The sequence below is a fragment of the Cervus elaphus genome, chromosome 20, assembly GCF_910594005.1.
Source record: "Cervus elaphus chromosome 20, mCerEla1.1, whole genome shotgun sequence".
In the NCBI taxonomy this organism is placed as follows: domain Eukaryota; kingdom Metazoa; phylum Chordata; class Mammalia; order Artiodactyla; family Cervidae; genus Cervus; species Cervus elaphus.
The window spans coordinates 58,271,884-58,296,321 of NC_057834.1; the positions used below are offsets into that span (position 1 = coordinate 58,271,884).

A 24,438-nucleotide genomic window follows, 5' to 3' on the forward strand; every position below is an offset into this window, starting at 1 on the left:
GACAGTGGAGATAGGTCAGTGATCCTCTCATTCCTCTATCCTACATCAAGGCCAGTGCAAACATACCTCTGATCTGTATCTTAAAATGCTTTCAGTTCTTATGCCTAGAGAACAATATATAATCAAATTTATTACTCGGCCATACAGCAGGATTCTAGAGAAATAATAGGGCTGCAGATCTGTGAATCACAGTAGCACAAATAACCATTTTTTAGTTTCATACCTCTCTTGAAATTTCCAAGTGTTTTTCAGCAAAATGCATCGCTTGGTCATGATTTCCTAGAGCTGTGTATGCATTTCCTAAGCTCCAACATGCTCTTCCTTCACCAATTCTACAAAATAATTCAAAGTTATCTGAAAGTAAGTTGGTGTGAAGAATAAAATTTATCATGTAGTAATTAAAGGTATAAAACAATGCTTTGAATTTATTTGGTCTTTCTTAGAAAGAACAAACTATCATAATACTAGAGATATATAGTTGGCCTGCTTCAGGTTCTGCATCTGGGGATTCAACCATGATTTGAGAAACTCCTGGATATGGAGGGCCAGTTGTACTACACCATTTTACACAAGAGACTTGAGTCTCCATGACTTTTGGTATCAACAGGGGTCCTGGAATCTTAACCACCATAGATATCAAGGGATAACTGTGTTAGAATATCCAGATAATACTGAACTCAGAGTCAAGTTTTAAAATGGAAAAGATCCTTTTTAAACATGTAGTTTACTATAAATAAAGTCTCAGGGATAGGTCTTGTAATTCAACTACCCCATTTTCTTTCTATGACAGCCTTACTGGGTAATCACTCACTACGAGGAAGACAGAACTCACTACCTCTTGAATTAGCATACTTCATTTTGAATAAGTATATAGAATTCTTCACACTGAAATAAAAATCTATCCTATTTAAAGCAAATGTCAGAAAGGAAAGTCCTGCACAAATATTCTGTTTTTTAATATAGTTTAAAAAAAATTAGCCATCAACATTTAAAAATCAGAATATTTTATATAAAACTCAGAATTCCTCCTTTCTTTTGAAGAGGTGGCTTTGGATCCTCATTCCTGGCCTGCGACACTTAGCTGGAGTGAAATAGCAGCTGTCCCCTTAACATGAGGAGTAATATCTAATTTCACCACAATTTCCACACTGGTCTAGTCAGGAGGACCTTTGCAGGCATGTGAGTTTGTGACCTATTTACTGATCTTGGTTCAAGATTATATGGAACCAGTCAAATCCTCTAATATGTGCTAATCCTTCAAAACATATGCTAGCATACAGAGAATGCTACTGAAACAGAGAAGATACCTTATAAAGGAATTAAAAGGAAAACAAAGCAAACCAAAAAAGAAACTTAAAGGAAAAATTCTAGGGATTCAACAATATATCTATATTTTATCATAACAACAATAAAAAGGTGTAGAACTTACCTATCATTAAGCTCTTGAGCAATTGTTAAGTGCTTCAGATGATAATCAATGGCCTTTTCATAGTCTTGAAGTAAAGTATATGTGTTTCCAAGACTGTAGCAAGACTGTGCTTCTATAGCTCTGTCTTTAAGCTGGCGAGCCAATAGTAGAGTCTTTCTGAAAAAACAAATTAATTCTTACATAAAGATCATTTTTATTATTGGCTATAGTAAACATAAAACTCACTTTCCCCCTGCCTTTAAAGTAAATCTACTTTAGGGCCTAATATCCCATACTTTTCCCACTACTTCTAGGTAAAATGAAAAGACATCCTTGAAACACAAAAAACAAATCCAGACTTTTAAGAATAAATATAAGAGTCCTATTAATTCCCCAGATAAAAGAATTGATGCATGAGATCAAGTGCCTCTAAAGATTAACAGTATTTTTAACATTTACAAAATCCTTTCCCTGTTGCCAAAGAATTGATGCTTTTGAAGAAGACTCTTCAGAGTCCCTTGGACTGCAAGGAAATCCAACCAGTCCATCCTAAAAGAAATCAGTTCTGAATATTCATTGGAAGGACTGGTGTTGAAGCTGAAACTCCAATACTTTGGCCACCTGATGTGAAGAGCTGACTCAACTGAGAAGACCCTGATGCTGGGAAAGACTGAAGGCCCGAGTAGAAGGGGACAACAGAGGATGAGACAGTTGGATGGCATCACTGACTTAATTGGACATGAGTTTGAGTAAACTCCGGGCGTTGGTGATGGACAAGGAGGCCTGGCGTGCTGCAGTCCATGGGGTCACAGAGAGTTGGACACAACTGAGTGACTGAACTGAACTTCCCTGTTGCAATGCAATAACATTAAGTCAGTTTGTCTACATACATCATACTGTTGCCTTTCCATTTTGTCAAAACTGGAAATACTTAAATTGCTTTGTATAGGCCATAAGTCACCAGTTCATGAAAAATATTAAATGCCACATTTAAATATTAACCAAACTCTGCCTTGTGGAATCACCAATGAGAAGCCACAGCAGTAGTTAAGAGCATGGGCCCTAGAGCCAGGCTGACTGGGTTCAGATCCCAGCTTTGTGAGTTAGTACATCTGTAACTGGGCCAAGTCACTCAGCCTCTCTATGCACTAGTTTCCTCATATGTAAAAAATAGGATTAAATGAATTAGTATATATAATGTGCTTAGCATAGCATCTTGCTCCCAGTAGAAGCTAATAAATGTTAGTGTTTTGTTATTATTATCATCAGTGCTTCAATCTACAGATGCTTTTGGATCCAGTAATATAAATGACTCTTTCCTATAATTTCTGCCAAACAGTATAAATACTGCATATCATTATAACTATATGAAAAATAAGTATATGATAATTGATAGTTTTATTAAGCAAACAAATCTGAAATTATATATTTGATAATGATACTTTCAAATTTGTCACCCAGCGAGGCTACACACTTACTCTAACATTGCCTGTCCTCGCCAACATTTTTGGAAGACTTTTGGAATTGTCTTCTGACCCTGTGGCACAGTCCTTTCTGGCATACTGTTATCCTTTGAGAATACAGTTAATTTGAAAATGGTTAGAAGTCTTTCTATAACCAAACTCTGTTACTAAAGTAAGTTTACCAACTACAGTTTCTATCCTTTCTATTATAGACCTGTAATACTAAGATAGTTTTTCCAGTGTGGCTCTGAAAACAATTCCAAAGAAGAATTCCAAAAATATTTTTAGCCAATATTTTTGTAATATGTATAAAGTTCTGAGTTCTCCTTGCCTGTGGGTGTGTGGGGCAGGAGTAAGTTTCATTACTTTATACTCATGATTCTTTAGTCAAACAGCCACCATCTCTACTTTATTACAGAACTTTCCAGTATTTAATACAAATACATCATTTGTTAAGACTTTTCTATGTCTTTTGGATTTAAAATATAAGAAATGTTTATATTTAAAGTCAAAATATATACTCCTTGTATAGTGATGTATTTTATTTAGAAGGTTATTTCATATCTAACTAGTCAACCAACAAATACCAACCATTAGTTGAAGTTTAAATGGGATGGCATTCTAGTTTTTAACATGAACCTAAAGCAATTTCACCTTTTTTTTAGATGATAAACTTTCCAGACCTCTCTCACACTAGATTCTTCAACAAAATATAAATCAGTCACTGTGTCTGTGGTTCCGTCATAATGGCTTCTGCCTAAGGCCTGTATGGACCTTCAATTCCCACTAATTAGAGAAAACTCCAAACAATCTCGAAAGCAAAGATCAGGCAAAATGAAGCAGCCTAAACTTTGCTATCATGTATGTTTTAAGCCTACCAATAGCTTAAAAAGACTCTGTCTCAGAAGATGCTGGGAGTGCTACTCAAGTGAACAGGGCCTCAGCTTATAGAGAGAACCAAAGATAGGCAGAGAGGGTAGGAGAACTACTCGATAAGATGGTAGGATGAGCTGGGGGAAATTCAGCAATTGCTGGAGGAAACTAGGGCATCTGTTTATTACCAGGCTTTCATGTAGCCTCTCTGCAAACCCATAATTGGTGGTGGGGGAGCATGTAAATATATACACCATACATGCTGAACCAGTGTAAAAGTTTAAATGTTTAGAATGTCATTGAAAACAGTTTTAAAGATAAAAATTAATAAAAATATAAACAGGCTATGCTGCTGCTACTAACTGTTAACAATAACACATATCGAGCACTGTGTGCCAAGTACTGTGCTAAATGAGTGCTTAATATATTCTTTCATTCAGTCCTCATAACAATCCCCAAAGCAAAGTACTGACATCTCTGATTACAGATGAGAAGCCTCAGACTTAGAGAGCCAAAAGTCCTGCCGCTTAAATGCACCAAAAAAGCTATAAACCCAAAGCCTATGATTTACTGGACTGTATAACTAACCATTTTACATTTATCTACAGAAATATTAGACTAACTTGTAGTATTCAGAGGCAGTTTCAAATTCACCAAGAAATATATACGCATTTCCAAGGTTGCTGTACGCTCTTCTTTCAGCTGCTTTATCTCCAAATTCTTTTGCAATAAGGAGACGCTGAAACAGAAAGTTTTAATTAGATAAAACTAAAAAAAATCTGAAAGCTGTTCAAAACACTGATGAAGAAAAGGATCTGGCTCCAAAGCCTTACTGTACCTGCTCATGAGCTATAACTGCATCCCTGAAGTTGCCAAGGAGGTAATGCGTGTTTCCAAGATTTCCAAAGGCCCGTCCTTGGGCTGCTCGGTCACCCAAAGCAGTCACTAGTGATAGGTTTTCCCTAAGTGATAACAAAGAGGTTTTTTTTAAAAAACAAACAAACAAGGCTGAAAAAACCATTTATTGATTTTTATTTACAAATCAAATTCTTTTTATTTATTTATTTTTAATGGACGGGAGTAGTCTGAATTGGGTTAGGAGGCCCCCACGCGGGGTACCTCCCCTCAGCCACTGAACTCACTTCGCTGGCCGTGACTCTGTTCCAAGCTCCGGCTAAGGAGGCGTCCGCCAGGCCCCTCTGCAAGGGCGGGGTCCATGGCATCTCCTGCCCAGTCTGCGCTCGCGGAGCCCTGTTCTATGGGAACTCACCTCCCCGAAGCTCAGGGAAGGCCCTGTTAGGGTTGCTCTATGGCCCTAGTCTCAGACCTTCTCAAGGGACATGGGATTGAGTGACTAAGCGCACTCAGCTCCTAGCCCCACTAATGAGCTTCCCTACAAATCGAATTCTTTATAGGAAAAAAAATGTAAATAAGCTTACAGCCATAATGCGCCACGTTTTAATGATATGTCTGTGCTGGAGGATGGTTACAGGAAATAACTGGGAACATTTTACTCAATCATTTAGGTAGGTTTCTTCTCAGAGTCCAGGACACAGTAATCTTAGAACCTATACAGCTAAGAAGTTCTATGAAAGTCTGTTGATAAAAGACTCTGAATAACCTAAGACTCACTGTTGATATTTCTTATTTGTGCCACTAGGTGGCACTGGTCTGCAGTTTAAATGAAAGTTTTCCTGGGGAGGGAGGAGATTACTACTAATAGAACACTGTAACATTTTAGCAGCAACTTCATGGTCTATTTTACTTACTAGTCTATGATTTTAAAATGTCTGCCAAACTTAAAAACTTTACTACCGTCTGAGGTGGACCACATGACTGCATCAGGGCTACTCACTCATAATAATCCACAGCTGCCTGCAGAGCATTTCTTACTTCTTCTGGAAATTCTCCTACATCCTGAGGACCAGGGCAGCCAAAACTTTTCCCTTTGGCATGATACACATTTCCAAGATTGTAAAGTGCTCTTGCTTCTCCCACCTAGATGAAAATATCAGCAGTTTATATTTTGAAATCAGAGGCCAGTATTGCAATGCTTATCACATATACTTATTTGTAACATCCTTGATATTATGGTCAAGAGAAAAAAATGTTTACATCAGCCATCCATACAGAACCACAAAACATATGACCATGTATGAAAGAAGGACCTTTTCCTATCTCTTTTTCTCATCTATTAAAATTTCTTTTTGTTTTTCTTCTCTCATTTTTCTGTACTTTCTTTTTGGTATTAACTTTTAGATAAACTATAGAATAATTAAATAGGATTAAAACACAAAGCAATTTCAAATGAAAACATTTGGTCTACTATCTAATGTTTCCTCATTACCTTGTCATTAAGCTCTCTGGAAATATCCAGGTGTCGCTGACAACAAACTATAGCTTCATCAAAATTCCCAAGAACTTTCAAAGTATTTCCCAGATTACCACTAGCTTTAGCTTCCCCCAACTGGTCTCCAATAGTCCTAGGGTTTAAAAACAGGAAAAAGAAAACAGTGTGTTAAAATATAAAGCAGCCAGAATACAGTTTTCCCTAGAGAACAGTTGACATGCTTAAGGTAAAAAAGACTCATTATTCTTGAAACCTACTTTAAATAAAAATTTTAAACTTACACTTCTGTATTTAAATATAATTTTCATTCACTTAATTAAACTCTAACATCATTTCACCACTATTCATTTACTTAATTAAATTGTGTTCAGCCTAAAGATTAGTTTTACAATGCAATGCTAATGAATTAAAACTCATTAAACGTACTATTAATTTTTTTAATTGAATGAAAATGCTTTTTAAAGTGACAATTTAGGGAGAAAGTATGAAAAAGCTTAAATTAATTACCTTGCAAGAGTTAAATCATGATGATGGTATTCTAGTGCTTTGGCATAATCATGCAAATAGAAATAAGCATTGCCCAGCTGGCTGTAAATAGCACTAAGAGTTTTTAAGTCTTCAGTTCCAACTTGAACTGCAGCTTCAAAGAATGACACACCAGCACGGCAGTCTCCAGATTTACACAGACGCTCCCCTTCCAAGGCCAGTTCAAGGCAAGAGGCTTCCATTCTATAAAATTATATAGGACAGACATTTACAACATTACATTACAACTGTATCAGTGTCTTTAACTTCCAGCAATATAATTTCAAGGTGGACTGTGGCAATTCTTGCTTACAACAGCTGCCTCTACAACTGAAGTATATACACACTATTGATAACACAGTAAACTTTGCCTATTCAAATGTCTCTCAACCACAAAGGTCTTTTTCTTTTTGACAGGAAGTAGGATTTACTGGTGGGCGTGAGTGAGGAGGGGGCAGCACCAGGGCTCTCATGAGTGCCGGGCCCGCCATTTGGTCAGAGAGCGACGTCAGGGATGCACTTGACCTCACAGCCATCTGCGATAAGCCACTCTCCTGCCACCATGTTTTCAAACTCATCTACATTAAACTTAGTCAGTCCCCACTTCTCGGAGAGATGGATCTTCTGGTGGCCAGAGAACTTGAATTTGGCCCTGCAGAGAGCCTCAATCACATGTTCCTTGTTCTGTAGCTTGGTGCAGATGGACATTATGACTTGGCCAACATGGACCGCAGCCCCTGTGCCCTGGGGCTTTCCAAAGGCACCACACATCCCTGTCTGGAGCCAAGACTGGGGACAGCGTGCCAGTCATGAGTGTCCACTGGAAAGGGGTGTCTCCAAGGTCCCTTAGGACAACCTGGAGAGCAACGGGCTGCATGTACTACTGAGAAGGGTGCTGTGGCAGCCACTGCACACTGGGCCCCGTGGGGAAAAGAACACAGGTCTTTTTTATAGGATAGCCAAACATCTCTATGTGGAGCTGATGAAATACAATTCACATTTTATGGCAAGAGGAGGAAGAGTTAAATAAAATTTTTCTTCTGCTCAACTGGCTTCCTTCCTCCCCTTTTGTATGTGTTGCACATCTGCATTAACCAGACCTCCTTAGGAGATAACATTCCTTCTCAGTCTCATCAGATGTCACAATGACCCCTTGGGAGGTCTTGTAATGGGCCACGGTGATCCATGACTCATATCTTGCTTTGCACAGGTAGATGTGGATTGTGAAACATGTCAGTAATATGTCATCTAATGTACAGTGCTTGAACCTCAAAGCGGCAGAACAATTCTCTGAGCTTTCTGAGAGGTGTTCCCAGGTTATAATCCTCAATTTGGCTTGAATAAAATATTTCATTTCTTTCTTAGATCCATTACTTTTTTTTTTGTCAACAGAGCTCATTCTAATTGGCTCATCCAGAGCAACCTGTTTTACCAATGAGAGAATCTACAATAGTGTTTCCTAAACTGTTCTGAGGTATGGCAGACTACCGGACTTTCTGGGAGTTTGGGGAGAAAAGGCATGCCTGTGGGAGGAGTCCTGTAGTAATACTCTTCTCTACCCAGGGTGCGGGTGATCTACTCAGCCCCTCCAACCACACATCCCCACATCACACTCAGGTGAACTCTCACATGTATGCAGGCACACATGCGCGTGCCAGTGAGCCTGCACGTATGCGCGCGCACGCACACACACACACACACACACACACACACACACTCTCCTTCCTTGTCTTACCACCACAAGATCACCTATACTGTAGAAAAATAGAAGAGCAAAATATCTTCAGGTACGAGGTACATTTCCATGAAAGAAGTGTTAAGAAACCTTATGTTAGAAAGCAATGATTTAAAGATTTGCAGAAATTCTAATTCTCAAAGTCTGTCACTAAATTTTAAAAGCCAGAAGAATTAAGTTACTATAAATATATCTAAGAGAAAAAACACCAACACTTCCAATTCTAATCCTACACTTTAGTAGGTGCTCTTCATCAAAATTGCCATGGTGGTTCTTCAACATTTTCATGATTTCTGCCATGTCTATGTACGACACAATCATTCACTTAAATGTATTTCTGTATTTGGCAAATTCCTTTCAATTGGCATGTGCCATTAACTGGCTTCCCTGGTGGCTCAGATGGTAAAGAATCCACCTGCAATGTGGGAGACCTGGGTTCAATCCCTGGGTTGGGAAGATCCCCTGGAGGAGGGCATGGCAACCCACTCCAGTATTCTTGCCTGGAGAATCCACATGGACAGAGGGGCCTGGTGGGTTGCAGTCCATGGGGTTGCAAAGAGTCGGACTTTACTCAGTGACTAAGCACAGCACATTAAAAAAAAAAAAAAATCTAGCTTCATCCAAAGCAGTATCCATGAAATTGAGTTTGATGTGATACTCACTTTTCTAATGCACATCAAAACAAATATGTAACTATTAAGACAGGGTGCTCAGGGCTGGTGCACTGGGATGACCCTGAGGGATGGGATGGGGAGGGATGTGGGAGGGAGGTTCAGGATGGGGAACACATGTACACCATGGCTGATTCATGTGAATGTATGGCAAAAACCACCACAATATTGTAAAGTAATTAGCCTCCAATTAAAAAAAAAAGTTAGTAAAATAAACTTAGGTACTACCAGTGGTATAACACCACCCGTTGGAAGACTCTGATTTAGCTCATCAAGCATTTTAATTTTTAGAGTAGCACTAAATTACTTGTTACTAGAATTGTCTTTGAGCAACTCTACATGAGTGGTGGTTCCTGATCCCGGCTGCACAATAGTAGAGCTCACATGGAGCACTTTTTAAAACAACTTTGGGTCCCACACTCCCCTGGGCATGAGGCATGCCCTCAGAATTGTTTAATAGCTCCCAGGTAATTCCAATGTACAAGCCAGGGTTGAGAATCACTCCTTTAACAGGAAATGTGAATTAAACCACCACTCACCCTAAACTCATTGAAATATGATTACACTGTGTATTTTTTGTAGTAGGTCAATTAATACATTTCTTCAGGTGCTGTCTTTTAGCCTATAAAACTTCAAGGATCCTTAGAGTCATAAATTAAAATGGGGTTGTAAAAGTGGAAAATAAATCAGATGAAGCTAGATGAAAAATCCAGATTAACAGAGCCAATTACAAAGATTCAAAGCAGAATTCTCGCTCAGAAGTAGTCATCTCTGAGTGGTAATTTTGAAGTTTTATATCCAGGTGTCTTTTTTTAAATAATTTAGGCAAAGGCTAAACTGCTTGTTCATGGTTAGACTAATGACTTCACCTTCACTTTATAAAACAAGGTAAAATAATGCAAGTTTAACCTCTTTTTAACATTTTGCTTTAACATTAGACTAGGGACGGGTGGGGAAAGCTAAAGCACATAGAAAAATAAATTAGTTTACTGGAAATCTTAAATTGCTGTTTTATATTTCTTTATAGGTCACTTCAAATTAATAAAACCTATTTTTGTCTTCCACAAATGAAAACTTCCCTTTATTTTTGAATATGAAAGAGTTCATAAAAGAAAAAAGATTACTTTTGTTTAAAGACCTCTTATGAGGTTACTGGTATATCGAATGTGTGAAGAGAAGAGTCAGCAAAAGATTAATATATAAAAACGTGGTTTTATCAAAGGGTTCTTTTGCCAGATGAGGTACTTGAGCTAGTTATTTTTATTTGTCTAAATACTGAAACCACTGAACTTCTAAGAATTATCATGGGGGAAAAACTGGAAAAGACATTTTTACACATAAAATACATTACTGTTTCTATTAACAAATTTTAAGCATAATACTAATTATGGAAAAAATTATATGTTGAGCAATTTCACCACTAGGAGTTTATCTTAAAGCTACATCAACACAAATTTAAAAGGATGGTCACAGAAGTGAAAAACCACTAACAGTTTAAACGCCCATCAACAGAGTATTGGTTTAAAAAATTACATGCCACCATAGGATAGAATACTAGTGATGGCACATGGCTTCACCAAGAGAGAGATAGAGAAACTGTCGTCACCTGCGGAACCATCAATCCAGGATGATTAGGTTGCTGGCCAGGAAATTAATAAAAGACAAGGCTATTGAGACAAATTTATTTTTAAAGCAGGACAAAAAAAATTAACATAAAAATTTCTCTGCCATTTGAGCCACTACCTTCTGCATAAGACATTAACTGGATCCCCTCAGAAGACACAGGAATGCCTACTTGCCCCCCCACCCCCCGAAAAGGCAATTACTCATGGAGCTAGCACGTAACTCCTTAAGAGAAAACACTTTTCTCCATCCTGTAAGGGGTCACTCTCACCTTGCTGGATGATGTGAACTGTCAACATGCTGCTTTGACGTAAAACTCTCCTTGTCTCAAAAACTTGTATTACTGTGCCTTGACTTCTCAGGCAAGCTTCTCAGGAAAGCTTTCTGAAAGACTGTCTCCAGGGTTATAATCCTCCAGTTGGCACAATAATTTCCCTTTCCTTCTAAGATTGACTAATGATTAACTTTTTTGTCAGAACTATTCATATATAGGATGTGTAAAAACTGGAAGTTAATAACAGTATGTCCATATAAAACAGAGAAGCATCTTCTTCAAATAAATATCTTCACCACAAATATTTGATGTTCTGAACTTAAATTTACACATTATAATGGAACCATCAATCCAAATGCTGTTGCATCTCACAGAACTTAACTATAAGGCTGAATGGTATCCTAAGAATTACAAATCTTTTAAAAGGTATTTTACATAATTCTCATTGGAAACAGTGATAGCTACCCCGAACCCTGCTGGCTACACTGTCCTTAAAGGTAAGACTGCCCTACAGGACAATCTACCTTAGAAAATCATTTCAGTAACAAATGCTCAAAATAAAGCTCACACTCTCTAGCTTATGAGTTTATTTTGCAATATAGTATAGTTCTGATATATTTTATTGGAAAAAAAGTCAAAGTTCTGGCAAAATCTCCAACACCTCAAATATAGCTAATTGCAAAATAGCGAAGGAAGGCTGGTTTATAAATTTTTTAGAAGATCATTAAATAGTAACAGAGAAAGTAATTTCATATCCTCTCTGTCTCTATGAGAGAATAGAATTACTTCATCTGTTTACCAGTTGGGTTGAAAACAAAGAACATACAAAGATTAGAAGACAAGCCAGGAAAATATCTGTCCATTAAAATATATCTCACATATAAAGTTTTCTTTTCATTCTTCCTAATGGTCCACTGAATTATGTAATAAAAAAAAAGGATATTTCCAGTAAGTATAAAGATAGCACTACTATCTTTGACTGAAATGTTTACATTTTTGTCAACAGATTGAACATTACAGCTTTAAATCTTCATCTTCTGCACAATCTCACATCATTTCAATTTATTTTAACTTTTATATTTTATTATTTTTTACTCTTCTCCTACAACTTGATTTTTTTCTTCACTTCCTTCTTTTTGGTTTCTTGTGTTTACAGTATATCAACGAAAGCAAAAGAGGATTAAAATCTTGATGCTACATTAAAAAAAAATTAATAACCAGTTCTGTCCAAATCTGACTTCCCTTCAAAGGCTTATATACTAATTAAGAATAAACGATGGGATTCAGGACTTAAGATCAAAGCAAGAGTGCCCTGAACCTTCCCCACTGTGCTGTCTCCTGTGGTTGTCGACTGCTCGCTGTAACCCCTAGAGTTCCACCTTCTCTGTGTTTTAATTGGGCATAGATCCTTTTATTACCAATCCTAGCCGCCATAAACAATTTTCATCTATCCAGTCTACCACATATGTCTAGTTATTCTAGTTTACTTTGTCAAAGGGAAAGTGCAAAACTATCTTGCATTAAATTTAAATTCTGATTGGTAACTTGGTTTTAAAAGTGATTATTCTACATTATAATAAATTTCATCCTCAAAATGATGCTGTGAGATGGGTATTATTATAGAAGGGGAAAATGAGGCTCAGTGACCTGCTTAAGATAATACAATGGCAAAGCTGAGACGTGAAATCCTGTCTTTGTCTCCAAATCCAGTGTTCTTTCCACCACTCCACATTACCTCAAACTATTCAGAAAGAATATTATTAATAATTATATCTAGCAAAATTGAAAAATTCAATACTAAAATTACATTCCTTCACAACTTATGTGCAATAGCCTAATCTTTATATTAAAGTATTGAAATGTTTTTCTTCATAGTAACAAGTATAAACAAGGAAATTTCTTTGTTTACTTATATATTTTTTTACTTATATAATTTACCTATAAATTATATAAGCAAACAAAGTATAATTATATAAGTAAATAGAAATATTTAATTATATTTCTTTGTTATACTTAAACAAGTATATATAACAAGCTAAACAAAGAAATACAAAACTAGAGAAATTAATATAATGAACCTGATATATCTACCTTTCTACATCAACAATTACCAATATATGATACATTATCAATATATATTTCATCTTTACTTCCACCCTCACTCTACAACTTTTGAAGTAGATTGTAGAAAACACAGAATTTCATTTGTAAGTATTTCGGTATGTAACTCTGAAAGATACGGAGTCATTTTCAAAAAATACAATCACAGTACTATTACCAATCCTAAAAGCTTTAATGACAGTTATTTAAAATCAGTTGCACACTTCTTAAAAGTTTAGAAACAAATCCCATTTTACTGTCAGTCTCCATTTCTCTCTACCTTCATAAATAAGTTGCAAAATATTTCATAAAGCATTCTGATATCTCCTAGGAGGTTTCTTAGTATCTGAAGAATTATTCCATGTCAAAATTTACAAACACATTGTGCCACAGAAACTCCTCCAGGGATAGATGAGGACCTCGATGAAAGAACCAGATGGATAAAACATTACATGCTAAGTGTTTACCAGAATAGAAAAATAACCTATACAAGGACATGACGCCTAAAAAAAGGGATCCAAACTATTACCTGCAATTACATACTAATCCAGTCAGTATACAGAATGCTAATTGTACAGGACTGACAAAACCAGAGATTTGTTTGGTGTAGTCTTACTAAAAATAGTTAAGTTTTACATTTCTTTTATAGGTGAAGTCCTATATCAATATATAACCATGTTTGACCTATGCTATATCATGAAAAATGATAAATCTAAGATCTTCCTATAGGCACAGGTATAATCCACTCCTCATCAATTGTTGTTACAATATTAAACACATGGAAATATATACACTACCATATGTAAAACAGATAGCCAATGGGAATTTGCTGAATGACTTAGGGAACTCAAACCAGGCCTCTGTAACAACCTAGAGGGGTGGGATGTGGTAGGAGGTGGGAGGGAAGTTCAAGAGGAAGGGGACATAGGTACATCTATGGTTGACTCATGTTGATGTATGGCAGAAACCACCACAATATTGTAAAGCAATTATCCTTCAATTAAAAATAACTTTTTTAAAAAAAGAAGCCATTCTTGAAAATATTTAGCAAAATATTTAGCAAAAATATTTACCTGTCTTATTAAATATTTTCAAGAGTGAACCATCAAGTTCATTTGATGGTTATATCCAATGAAATTCAAAGGACATTCCATCAAATGTGGAGCCAGACAACAAGCTAGGCATCATGGGTGCCCAAAGGGAGCCAATAGTCAAAGGAGGGAGTGGCAGAGGAGGAGACAAACACATATAAACGGGTACACTGAATTTTAATGTAGTTAGTGCTGAGAGAGATGCCCAGGATATGTGAGCACAGAGAAGGCACTTAAAATATGCAGTTCAGAAACAGTTTCCAGGAGAATATTTCTGAGCTGAATTCCTAGATATTGAGCAGAATGAGCTAAACCAAGAAAGGAGGAAGGGCATTCAAGCCATAGGGTGTAGCACCAGCAAGGGCACTGAGTCATGTGCAGGGAACCGGAGCTCGAAGTGCAAGGTGAGGAATGGCAGGAAGTAAGGATGAGGGCACACGTGGCGGCCAGGCAATGCAAGCTCCTGTGTACTACATTAAGCATGGCTCTACCCTGCGGGTGACTAGAAGCCACCAAAGAGATCATGCACAGGTTGCATGATTAACTCTGTATCTTCATACTAAGCCCTCTAGAGGCAAATTTAAAAGAGATTCCAAGAGGATAGAATGGAGAATGGAGGGAGTCTGGAAGGAAGATGATGGGGACCTGAACTTTCGCAGTGGTGGAGAGAATCCAGATGGATAGATGAATCTGAGCAGCATTTCGGAAGTAAAACTGGCAAGACTTCACACTAGACACAGAGGTTTCTGGAACTATGTCCCAGAGGGTAGAGTGAGAGCATTTCTATTCAAAATTCATTTAAATTATATTGAATGTCTTCCATTTTCTTTCATTTGAAACTTTTAAATTTGCAATAGAAATGCCCTCAGCTTACCTATATAAACTTTCTTGGCACCGTGCCCAAACATGACCCATCTGCTCCAAAGCAAATGACAGTAAGTCTCACTATTTCCTATGCAAGTGCTAAGATACCTAAGGTTTGGTATCAAACATCTTCACTCATTAGGGATAAGAACACTATTCAAAGCTAGAAGTTCTGATGTTTATTTAATATTAACTCATAACAGTTTTGATAAGGAATCTAGTAATATCTAATCACCTGATAATTAAGTCTTCCATTCTAAATTCTGTGTTTATTTTACAGTTAAGAACAATGAGCATAACTTCCAAAATAAATGTTAAATAATGATGATGTACATATTTCTTGGTTTGTTCCTAAATATCTCAGAAATGTCATTAATATTTTACCACTAAATATTAAACTGATTATTCATTTATCATGTTTAGAAAGTACCCACCCACTCCAACATTAACACCCCTTTTCTTAAAAGCTCATTTATAACAGATCACTATTTAAAAATTGTAACACAAAAATTAGGTCGTTCAGCCAACCACACTACAAAATCTATCTTCTACCCTCGAAGATTTAGAAATATATTTCACTTTTAAATTTGCATTATAAAAATAGAAACAGAGTTTAAAATAACTAATCATAAACTCTTCCACAGAACATTAATAAACAAACTATAGAATATAATTGTTCTCTACTACCATTTTCCTATAGAAAGGATATAAAAACTTACTACAACCACAACAAAGAGAAAACACTGTTTAAAGGAGATACTATGGCTAGTATATTTTTATATTTAAATTTCAAATGATCAGAGTTAAACACATGTTTAAATAAGTATTAAAATTACCCACTAAGAAAGCAGCAGTCTTACCTGTAACGAACATGAAAAGAATGGTCTTCTCTCATGCTTATCAAATTTTCCTCCATCGAGTCATATTATAAGCTGGGTATACTAAGAAATTATTTTATTTTGTGCCAATCCAGCTCTACAATGTAGAATTGTTGCAGAACATTGTCCGGTTAGTATATTAATGAGTTGGTGTTAATACATCCTAAGCTCCTGCTTCTTCTTTATTAATAATGAAAGGAGGTCAATGTCAGACAGCTTAAAGGTTCAAAATGTGTCCCAAATCCTTGCATCTCTGGCCCTTTCAGCGGCACTTCAGCAACATTTCTGCAAAAGGAATACAAGATGTTTTGCTTGAAGTCCTGTTTTCAAAGAATAACCTAAAGTAATTCCAGGCTGTACCGTAATCACACAGCTAACTTCACAGACTGCTGTCAGGTCAACTATGGCAGAAAAACAGCAAAGGGCTTAATCATCAGAGGGCTTCTACAGAAGGATGTGAACATATGATATTTACTTGAGACATGTACTTTTTCATTTTTTAAATTGGTTTAAAATACAATAATTAATGTTACATTTTCCATTACAAATATAGAAGAATAGATATAATACTAGTATCTTAAAATTGTGACACTTTAAGATTTAAAAAACTACCATTAACAAGTAAAATGAAAATTCAACAACTCATTTGAACAAGTCAGTCCTAAACTCTATAAATTTATTTCTTCAAAGAAGATATTTATGCTGATTTTAAAATTTTCTCTGAAAGTGATTATACCCACAATGAACAGCAAAAGGATGAATATGAAGATATAAAAGAGGACATCAAAATCATAAAATGTGGGGGAAGAGAGTAAGAAAATGTGCATCTTTTCCTCCCTGGAATGTATCTGAGCCTATATGACTACCAGTCTAAGGCAAGTAGATGTACGAAAGGGTTAACATACTTGAAAAACAGGGTAACAACAAATCAAAAACATACAATAGATTCACAGAAACCAAAAGAAAGAGAACATAAGTATAATACAAGAAAAAAATCATCAAACCACAAAATGAAAAGCAAAAAGAAAAAGGGACAAAGAAGAAATATAAAATCAACAGGAAAACAATGTTTAAAATGGCATAAATACACATCTATCAATAACTACATTAAATGTCAATGAACTAAATGCTCCAATCAAAAGATGGAATGGCAGTCTGGATTAAAACAACAGACTACAATATGCTGCCTACAAGAGACCCACTTTAAGGCAGAGTAGACATATAGATTGAAAGTAAAGGGATGGAAAAGGATATCTCATGGAAACAAAAACGACAAGAAAGCAAGAGTTGCTATACTTAGACAAAATAGACTTTAAACCAAAAGCCATAAAGATAAAGAAGGATGCTATATGGTGATAAAAGGATCAATACAAGAAGAGGATTTTACACTAGTCAACATATATACATCCAGCAAAAGCAGTTATAAGAGGGAAGTTTATAATAATACAATCTTACCTCAAGAAACAAGAAAAACATCAAATCAACAAGCTAAACTTGCATCTAAAACAACTAGAGAAAGAACAAACAAAACCTCAAGTTAGTAGAAGGAAGGAAATCATAAAGATTAGAGCTGAAATAAATGAAATAGAGACAAAGAAAACAATCACAAAGATCAATGAAACTAAAAGCTGGTTCTTTGAAAAGATAAAATTGATAACCTTTAGCTAGACTTATCAAGGAAAAAAGGGAGAAGACTCAAATCAGTAGAATTAGAAATGAAAAAGGAGAAGTTACAACTCATCCCATAGAAATTCCAAGGGTCATAAAAGACTACTATGAACAATTGTATGCCAATAAAACGGACAGCCTGGAAGAAATGGACAAATTCTTATAAAGGTACAGTCTCCATAGACTGTGAACCAGGAAAAAATATAAAATATGAACAGACCAATCACAAGCACTAAAACTGAAACTATTATTAAAAACCTCCCAACAAACAAAAAAGTCCAGGACCTGATGGCTTCCCAGGCCAATTTTATCAAACATTTGATTCTTTGCGACCCCATGGAATTCTCCAGGCCAGAATACCAGAGTGGGTTGCCATGCCCTCCTCCAGGGGATCTTCCCAACTCAGGAATCAAACCCAGGTCTCCCACATTGCAGGTGGATTCATTACCAGCTGAACAGTTAACAACTATCCTTCTGAAACTTTTCCCAAAAATCACAGAGGAAAGAAAACGTCCCAACTCATTTTATGAGGCCACCATCACCCTGATACCAAAACCAGATAAAGATACCACAAAAAAAGAAAATTACCTTTTATGATTTAAAAAAAAAAAAAAAAAGCTCTCCAGAAAGTGGGCATAGAGGGTACATAACTCAACATAATAAAGGCCATATATGATAAACCTGTATCCACTGTTTTCCCATCTAATTGCCATGAAGTGATGGGACTGGACACTGGAAAACAGTGACAGACTTTATTTTCTTGGGCTCCAAAATCACTGCAGAATGTAATTGCAGCCATTAAATTAAAAGATGCTTGCTCCTTGGAAGAAAAGTTATGACCAACCTAGACAGCATATTAAAAAGAGAGACGTTACTTTGCCAGCAAAGGTCTGTCTAGTCAAAGCTATGGTTTTTCCAGTAGTCATGTATGGATGTGAGAGTTTTCCATAAAAAAAGCGCCAAAGAATTGATGCTTTTGAACTGTGGTGTTGGAGAAGACTCTTGAGAGTCCCCTGGACTGCAAGGAGATCCAACCAGTCAATCGTAAAGATCAGTCCTGAACATTCATTGGAAGGACTGATGCTGAAGCTGAAGCTCCCAAACTTTGGCTACCTGATGCGAAGAACTGACTCACTGGAAAAGACCCTGATGCTGGGAAAGACTGAAGGCAGGAGGAGAAAGGGATGACAGAGGATGAGATGATCGGATGGCATCACTGACTTGATGGACATGTGAGTTTGAGCAAGTGCTGGGAGTTGGTGATAGACACGGAAGCCTGGCGTGCTGCAGTCCATGGGGTCGCACACAACTGAGTGACTGAACTGAACTGAAGGAGACAAAAGACCCGTACTCTGAAAACTGTAAGATGCTGATGAAAGAAACTGAAGACGACATAAATAGATGGAAAGATATACCATGTTTGTGGATTGGAAGAATCAGTGTTGTAAAAAATGATTATACTACCCAAGGCAATCTATGGACTCAATGTAATCCCTATCAAATTACCAATGGCATTTTTTCACAACACACACAAAAATCTCAAAATTTGTATGGAGACCCAGAAGACCCCGAATAGCCAAAGCAATCTTTAAAAGAAAAACAGAGCTGGAAGAATCAGGCTCCATGACTTCTGACTACACTACAAAGCTACAGTCATCAAAAGAGTAAGTTACTGGTACAAAAATAGAAATATAGACAACAGAACAGGAGAGAAAACCCAGAAATAAGCCCATGCACCTATTGTCAATTAATCTATGACAAAGGAGTCAAGACTACACAATGTTGGAAAGAGTCTCCTCAACAAATGGTGCTGGGAAAACTGGACAGCCACATGTAAAAAAAATGAAATTAGATCATTCCTTAAGTCCAAACACACAAAAAAGCTCAAAATGGATTAAAGACCTAAATGTTGAGACTGGACACTATAAAACTCCTGGGGGAAAACATAGGCAGAACACTCTGACATAAATCACAGCAACATCTTTTTAATCCATGTCCCAGAATAATGGAAATAAATGCAAAAATGAACAAATGGGACCTACTTAAACTCAAAAGCTTTTGCACAATAAAGGAAATGATAGACAAAATGAAAAGACAGCCCACAGATTGGGAGAAAACATTTGCAATAAGAAATTAGTCTCCAAAATTTACAAACAGCTTATTAGGCTTACTAGCATCAATACAAACAACCCACTCAAAAAAATGGGCAGACCTGAATAGACATTTCTGCAAAGAGGACATACAGATAGCCAAGAGGCATATGAAAAGATGTTCAACATCACTAGTTATTAAAGAAATGCAAATTAAAACTACCATGAGTTATCACCTCACACCAGTCAGAATGGCTATCATCAAAAAATCCACAAACAAATCCAAAACAAATGCTGGAGAGGGTGTGGAGAGAAAGAAACACTCCTGCACTGTTGGCAGGAATGTAAATTGGTACAGCCACTATGGAGAACAGTATGGATTTTCCTTAAAAAACTAAAAAATAGAGCTACCATATGACTCTGCAATCCCACTCCTGGGCATATATCCAGAGAAAAACATGGCCCAGAAAGATACATGCACCCCAATGTTCATTGCAGCTCTGTTTACAATATCCAAGACATGGAAGCAACCTAAATGTCTGTTGACACAAGAATGGATAAAGAAGATGTGGTATACATATACAATAGACTATTACTCAGCCATTAAAAAGAATGAAATAAGGTCATCTGAAGCAACATGGATGGACCTAGAGAATGCCATACTGAATGAAGTAAGTCAGAGAAGGAGAGATATCATAGGACATCCCTTATGTAAGGAATCTAAAAGAAATCATGCAAATGAACTTATTTACAAAACAGAAAGAGACTCATAGACTTAGAAAATGAACTTATGGTTGCCAGGGGGAAGGGACAGTTAGGGACTTTGGGAAAGTCACGTACACACTGCTGTGTTTAAAATGGATAACCAACAAAGACCTATTGTATAGCACATGGAACTCTGCTCAATGTTATGTGCCAGCCTGGATGAGTTTTGGGGGTTTGAGGGGGAATAGACACATGTATATGTATGACTGAGTCTCTCTGCTGTTCACCTGAAACTACCACAACATTGGTAATCAGCTCTACCCCAATACAAAATGTTTTTGGTGTTAAAAAAAATTAAACATATATGCATCTAATAAGGAAGCACCCGATACGTAAAACAAATACTAATAGATATAAAGGGAAAAATAGTGCTTGCTTTGGCAGCACATATACTAAGATATAAAGGGAAAAATGGAATACAGTAATAGTAGGAGATTTTTCAACACTCTACTTACTTCAGTGGACAGATCTTTCATTCAGAGAATCAATATGGCAACTGCTACTGCTAAGTCACTTCAGTCGTGCCTGACTCTGTGCGACCCCACAGACGGCAGCCCACCAGGCTCCACCATCCCTGGGATTCTGCAGGTAAGAACACTGGAGTGGGTTGCCATTTCCTTTTCCAATGCATGAAAGTGAAAAGTGAAAGTGAAGTCGCTCAGTCTTGTCCGACTCTTAGCGACCCCATGGACTGTAGCCTACCAGGCTCCTCCGTCCATGGGATTTTCCAGGCAAGAGTACTGGAGTGGGGTGCCATTGCCTTCTCCCAATATGGCAACAGAGATATTCACTAATATAACAGAACAGTTAGACTTAATTGATATTTTCAGGACAGTACATCCAAAAAACCAGAATATAGATTCTTTTTAAGTGCATATGGAACATTTTCCAGGACTGACCACATACCAGGGCATAAAAGAAGCCTCAATAAATTTAAGAGTATAGAAATTAACTCAAGCATCCTTTCTGATCATAACAGAATGAAATCAGAAATTTCACAGAAGAAATGAGGAAAAAAGTAATTACATGGAGATTAAACAACATGCTACTAAAAAAACCCCAATGGATCAACAATGGAATCAAAGAGGAAATTAAACTACAACCTTTAAGGTACTAGTTAAGAGAAACAAGGTGAACATAAGATATACGTGCTTACAGAAATAAAATTATACATATGTGTGTCTGTGTGAGTGTGTATGTATTCTTGGAATCCAGTGTTATAAACAACCCCATAGGTCAGTTAGCCCAACATATTACTACAACATTCCCAGAAAGGTTACAAGGCAGCTAATCCTAATTTTGAATAGTCCTTTCAGCAATCTATTCCATATTTTGAGCAATCTTTCCATTTCTACCCATTTCTCCCTTCTACTGCCATCCAGTAAAGCCTAACTTCTTTTCCACATAACATCCCTTTAAGTATTTCAGCTATAACATAAACTAGACTCTAAATAATACACACTCACTGCTTTGTTAATTAACTATAGTTAGGATAGTAGGGAACAGAGTAGGAGGAGAAAGGTAGAAAGGATTAGTCTAGAGGGATTTCCTAGAGCAAATGCGGTTTTCATATTAATAACCAATGTGGCATATAAGAAACACAAAATATTATCCCTCTTATCCTCTCTCTTGGCCAACAAATGAAGCAGTATCTTAAGAAAGGAGGAAAAGATGGGTAACGGTTATTAAACCAACAAATCTCTTTTTCCTTTTGTTTAGAATTCCATGTACTTTTTTTCTTTAATAAAAAATATTAAGGGAACTGGGCTCCCCAGGTGGTGCTTGTGGTATAGAACCCACCTGCCACTGCAGGAGACATAAGAAATGCAGGTTCAATCCCTGGGTCAGGAAGATTCCCCAGAGGAGGGTATGGCAACCCACTCCAGTATTCTTGCCTGGAGAATCCCATGGACAGAAGAGCCTGGCAGGCTATGGTCCACAGGGTTGCAAAGAGTCAGACATGACTGAAACGACTTGGCACGCAGGCACATTAAGGGAATTAGTATAGATAATCAGAGCAACAGCTCCAAAGTGCATTTAAATTACACAACAGCTAAACTGTCAATTAAACTGTTTTCCACTACCACTTTGAGGTTTAGGTTATTTATAGTATGGGGCAGAAGGTGAGGTATTAGAATTAAGTTAAATTACAATTTAATTGAAATATTTTTCCAGCCGTGATATCACAATGAAATCCCCAAGCTCACCAAGTATTAAAAAAAAAATTAACTTCATACTTATTAAAATATAAGTATTTAATTAAATTAACAAATGTATATAAATGGAGCTGCAAAATACCTTACTTGGTTAGGACTGCATACAGAACTGTAAAAGAATGTAACTCACCATTTTACCAAGATAATTTATAATTTATTTTCAATGGGAGAGTATCCCCCAAAAGGTACTCTTAAATTCAATCTCTAAAACAATTAAGTAATATTTATCTTACATTTAGTCACTGAACAAACAAGTAATTCTTTTTTTTTGCCACTTTATTTTTTTAATTGAAGGATATTTGCTTTACAGAATTTTGTGGTTTTCTGTCACACATCAACCAGAATCAGCCATAGGTACCCCCCCTCCTGAATCCCCCTTCTAATCCCACCCTTCTAGACTGTCCGAGAGCCCCTGCTCGAGTTCCCGGAGCCACACAGCTAATTCCCGTCAGCTGTCTATTTCACTTACGGTATTGTAAGTTTCCATGTCACTCTCTCCATACATCTCACCCTCTCCCTCCTCCCCCACCCCCGCCCCGTGTCCTTAGGTCTGTTTTCTATGTCTGTTTCTCCACTGCGGCCCTGAAAATAAATTCATCTGTACCATCTTTCTAGATTCCATATATATATGTCAGTATACGATATTTATACTTCTCGAGTTCACTCTGTGTAATAGGCTCTAGGTTCGTCCACCTCGTTAGAAATGACTCAAATGTGTTCCTTTTATGGCTGAGTAGTATTCCACTGTATATATGTACCACAGCTTCTTTATCCATTCACCTGTCAATGGACGTCTAGGTTGCTTCCATGTCCTAGCTGTTGTAGACAGTGCTGCAGTGAACACTGGGGCACATGTGTCCTTCTCAGTTTGGGTTTCCTCAAGGCATATACCTAGGAGTGGGATTGCTGGGTCGTATGGTGGTTTTATTCCCAGTTTTTTAAGGACTCTCATATTGCCTTCCATAGTGGCTGCATCAATTTATATTCCTACCAGCAGTGCAAGGGGTTTCCCTTTTCTCCACACTCTCTCCAGCATTTATTGTTTGCAGACTTTTTGATGATGGCTATTCTAACTGGTGTGAGGTGGTATCTCATTGTAGTTTTGATTTGCATTTCTCTAATAACGAGCCATGTTGAGCATCTTTTCATTTGTTTGTTAGACATCTGTATGTCTTCTTTGGAGAAACGTCTAGGTCTTTTTCCCACTTTTTGATTGGGTTGTTTTTCTGATATTGAATTGTATGAGCTGCTTGTGTATTTTGGAAATTAATTCTTTGTCAGTTGTTTCCTTTGCTATTATTTTCTCCCATTCTGAGGGCTGTTTTCTCACCATGTTTATAGTTTACTTTGCTGTGCAAATGTGTTTTTAAGTTTAATCAGGTACCACTTGTTTACTTTTGTTTTTATTTCCATTACTTTAGGAGGTGGGTCATAGAAGGGCTTGCTTTGATTTACATCATCAAATGTTCTGCTTATGTTTTCCTCTAAGAGTTTTATGGTTTCTGGTCTTACATTTAGGTCTTTAATCCATTTTGACTTTATCTTTGTGTATGGTGTTAGGAAGTGTTCTAATTTCATTCTTTTACATGTAGCTGTCCAGTTTTCCGTGCACTACTTATTGAAGAGGCTATCTTTGCCCCACAGTACATTCTTGAACAAACAAGTAATTCTTTATTCAATGATTCATGTTGCAAAAATCTCTAACCAATTTATTAACAATATGTTCATTCATGCTCCACATGGAGTTAACAAACTCACTGCATATTTTTATATATTACAAGTACAACACTAATAAAATTTACAATAATATTAAACTATAAATTGTTCATTAAGATAAGAAAATT

At 36.7% G+C, this 24,438-nt stretch overlaps 1 protein-coding gene and 1 non-coding gene across 4 annotated transcripts in view; both read right to left on the reverse strand.

Moving 5' to 3' along the window:
• Positions 1–24,438, reverse strand: part of GPSM2 (G protein signaling modulator 2) — a 51,150-nt gene that overhangs the window by 18,671 nt on the left and 8,041 nt on the right. Inside the window, exons 1-9 of one of the 3 annotated variants that reach the window (XM_043875605.1) lie at positions 20,834–20,970; positions 15,838–16,140; positions 6,602–6,823; positions 6,092–6,227; positions 5,600–5,742; positions 4,583–4,706; positions 4,368–4,483; positions 1,430–1,585; positions 224–332 (exon numbers count right to left, since the gene is read on the reverse strand). In XM_043875605.1, the coding sequence (XP_043731540.1) occupies positions 224–332; positions 1,430–1,585; positions 4,368–4,483; positions 4,583–4,706; positions 5,600–5,742; positions 6,092–6,227; positions 6,602–6,823; positions 15,838–15,893 (1,062 nt within the window). In that variant the 5' untranslated portion in view covers positions 15,894–16,140; positions 20,834–20,970. Of the gene's footprint in view, positions 1–223; positions 333–1,429; positions 1,586–4,367; positions 4,484–4,582; positions 4,707–5,599; positions 5,743–6,091; positions 6,228–6,601; positions 6,824–15,837; positions 16,141–20,833; positions 20,971–24,438 lie in introns of those variants that run through there. The other 2 variants (XM_043875604.1, XM_043875606.1) reach the window with 2 other exon arrangements.
• Positions 7,448–7,581, reverse strand: LOC122678534. Its single transcript, XR_006336193.1, has one exon. It is a non-coding gene; the product is annotated as a small nucleolar RNA SNORA70 (small nucleolar RNA).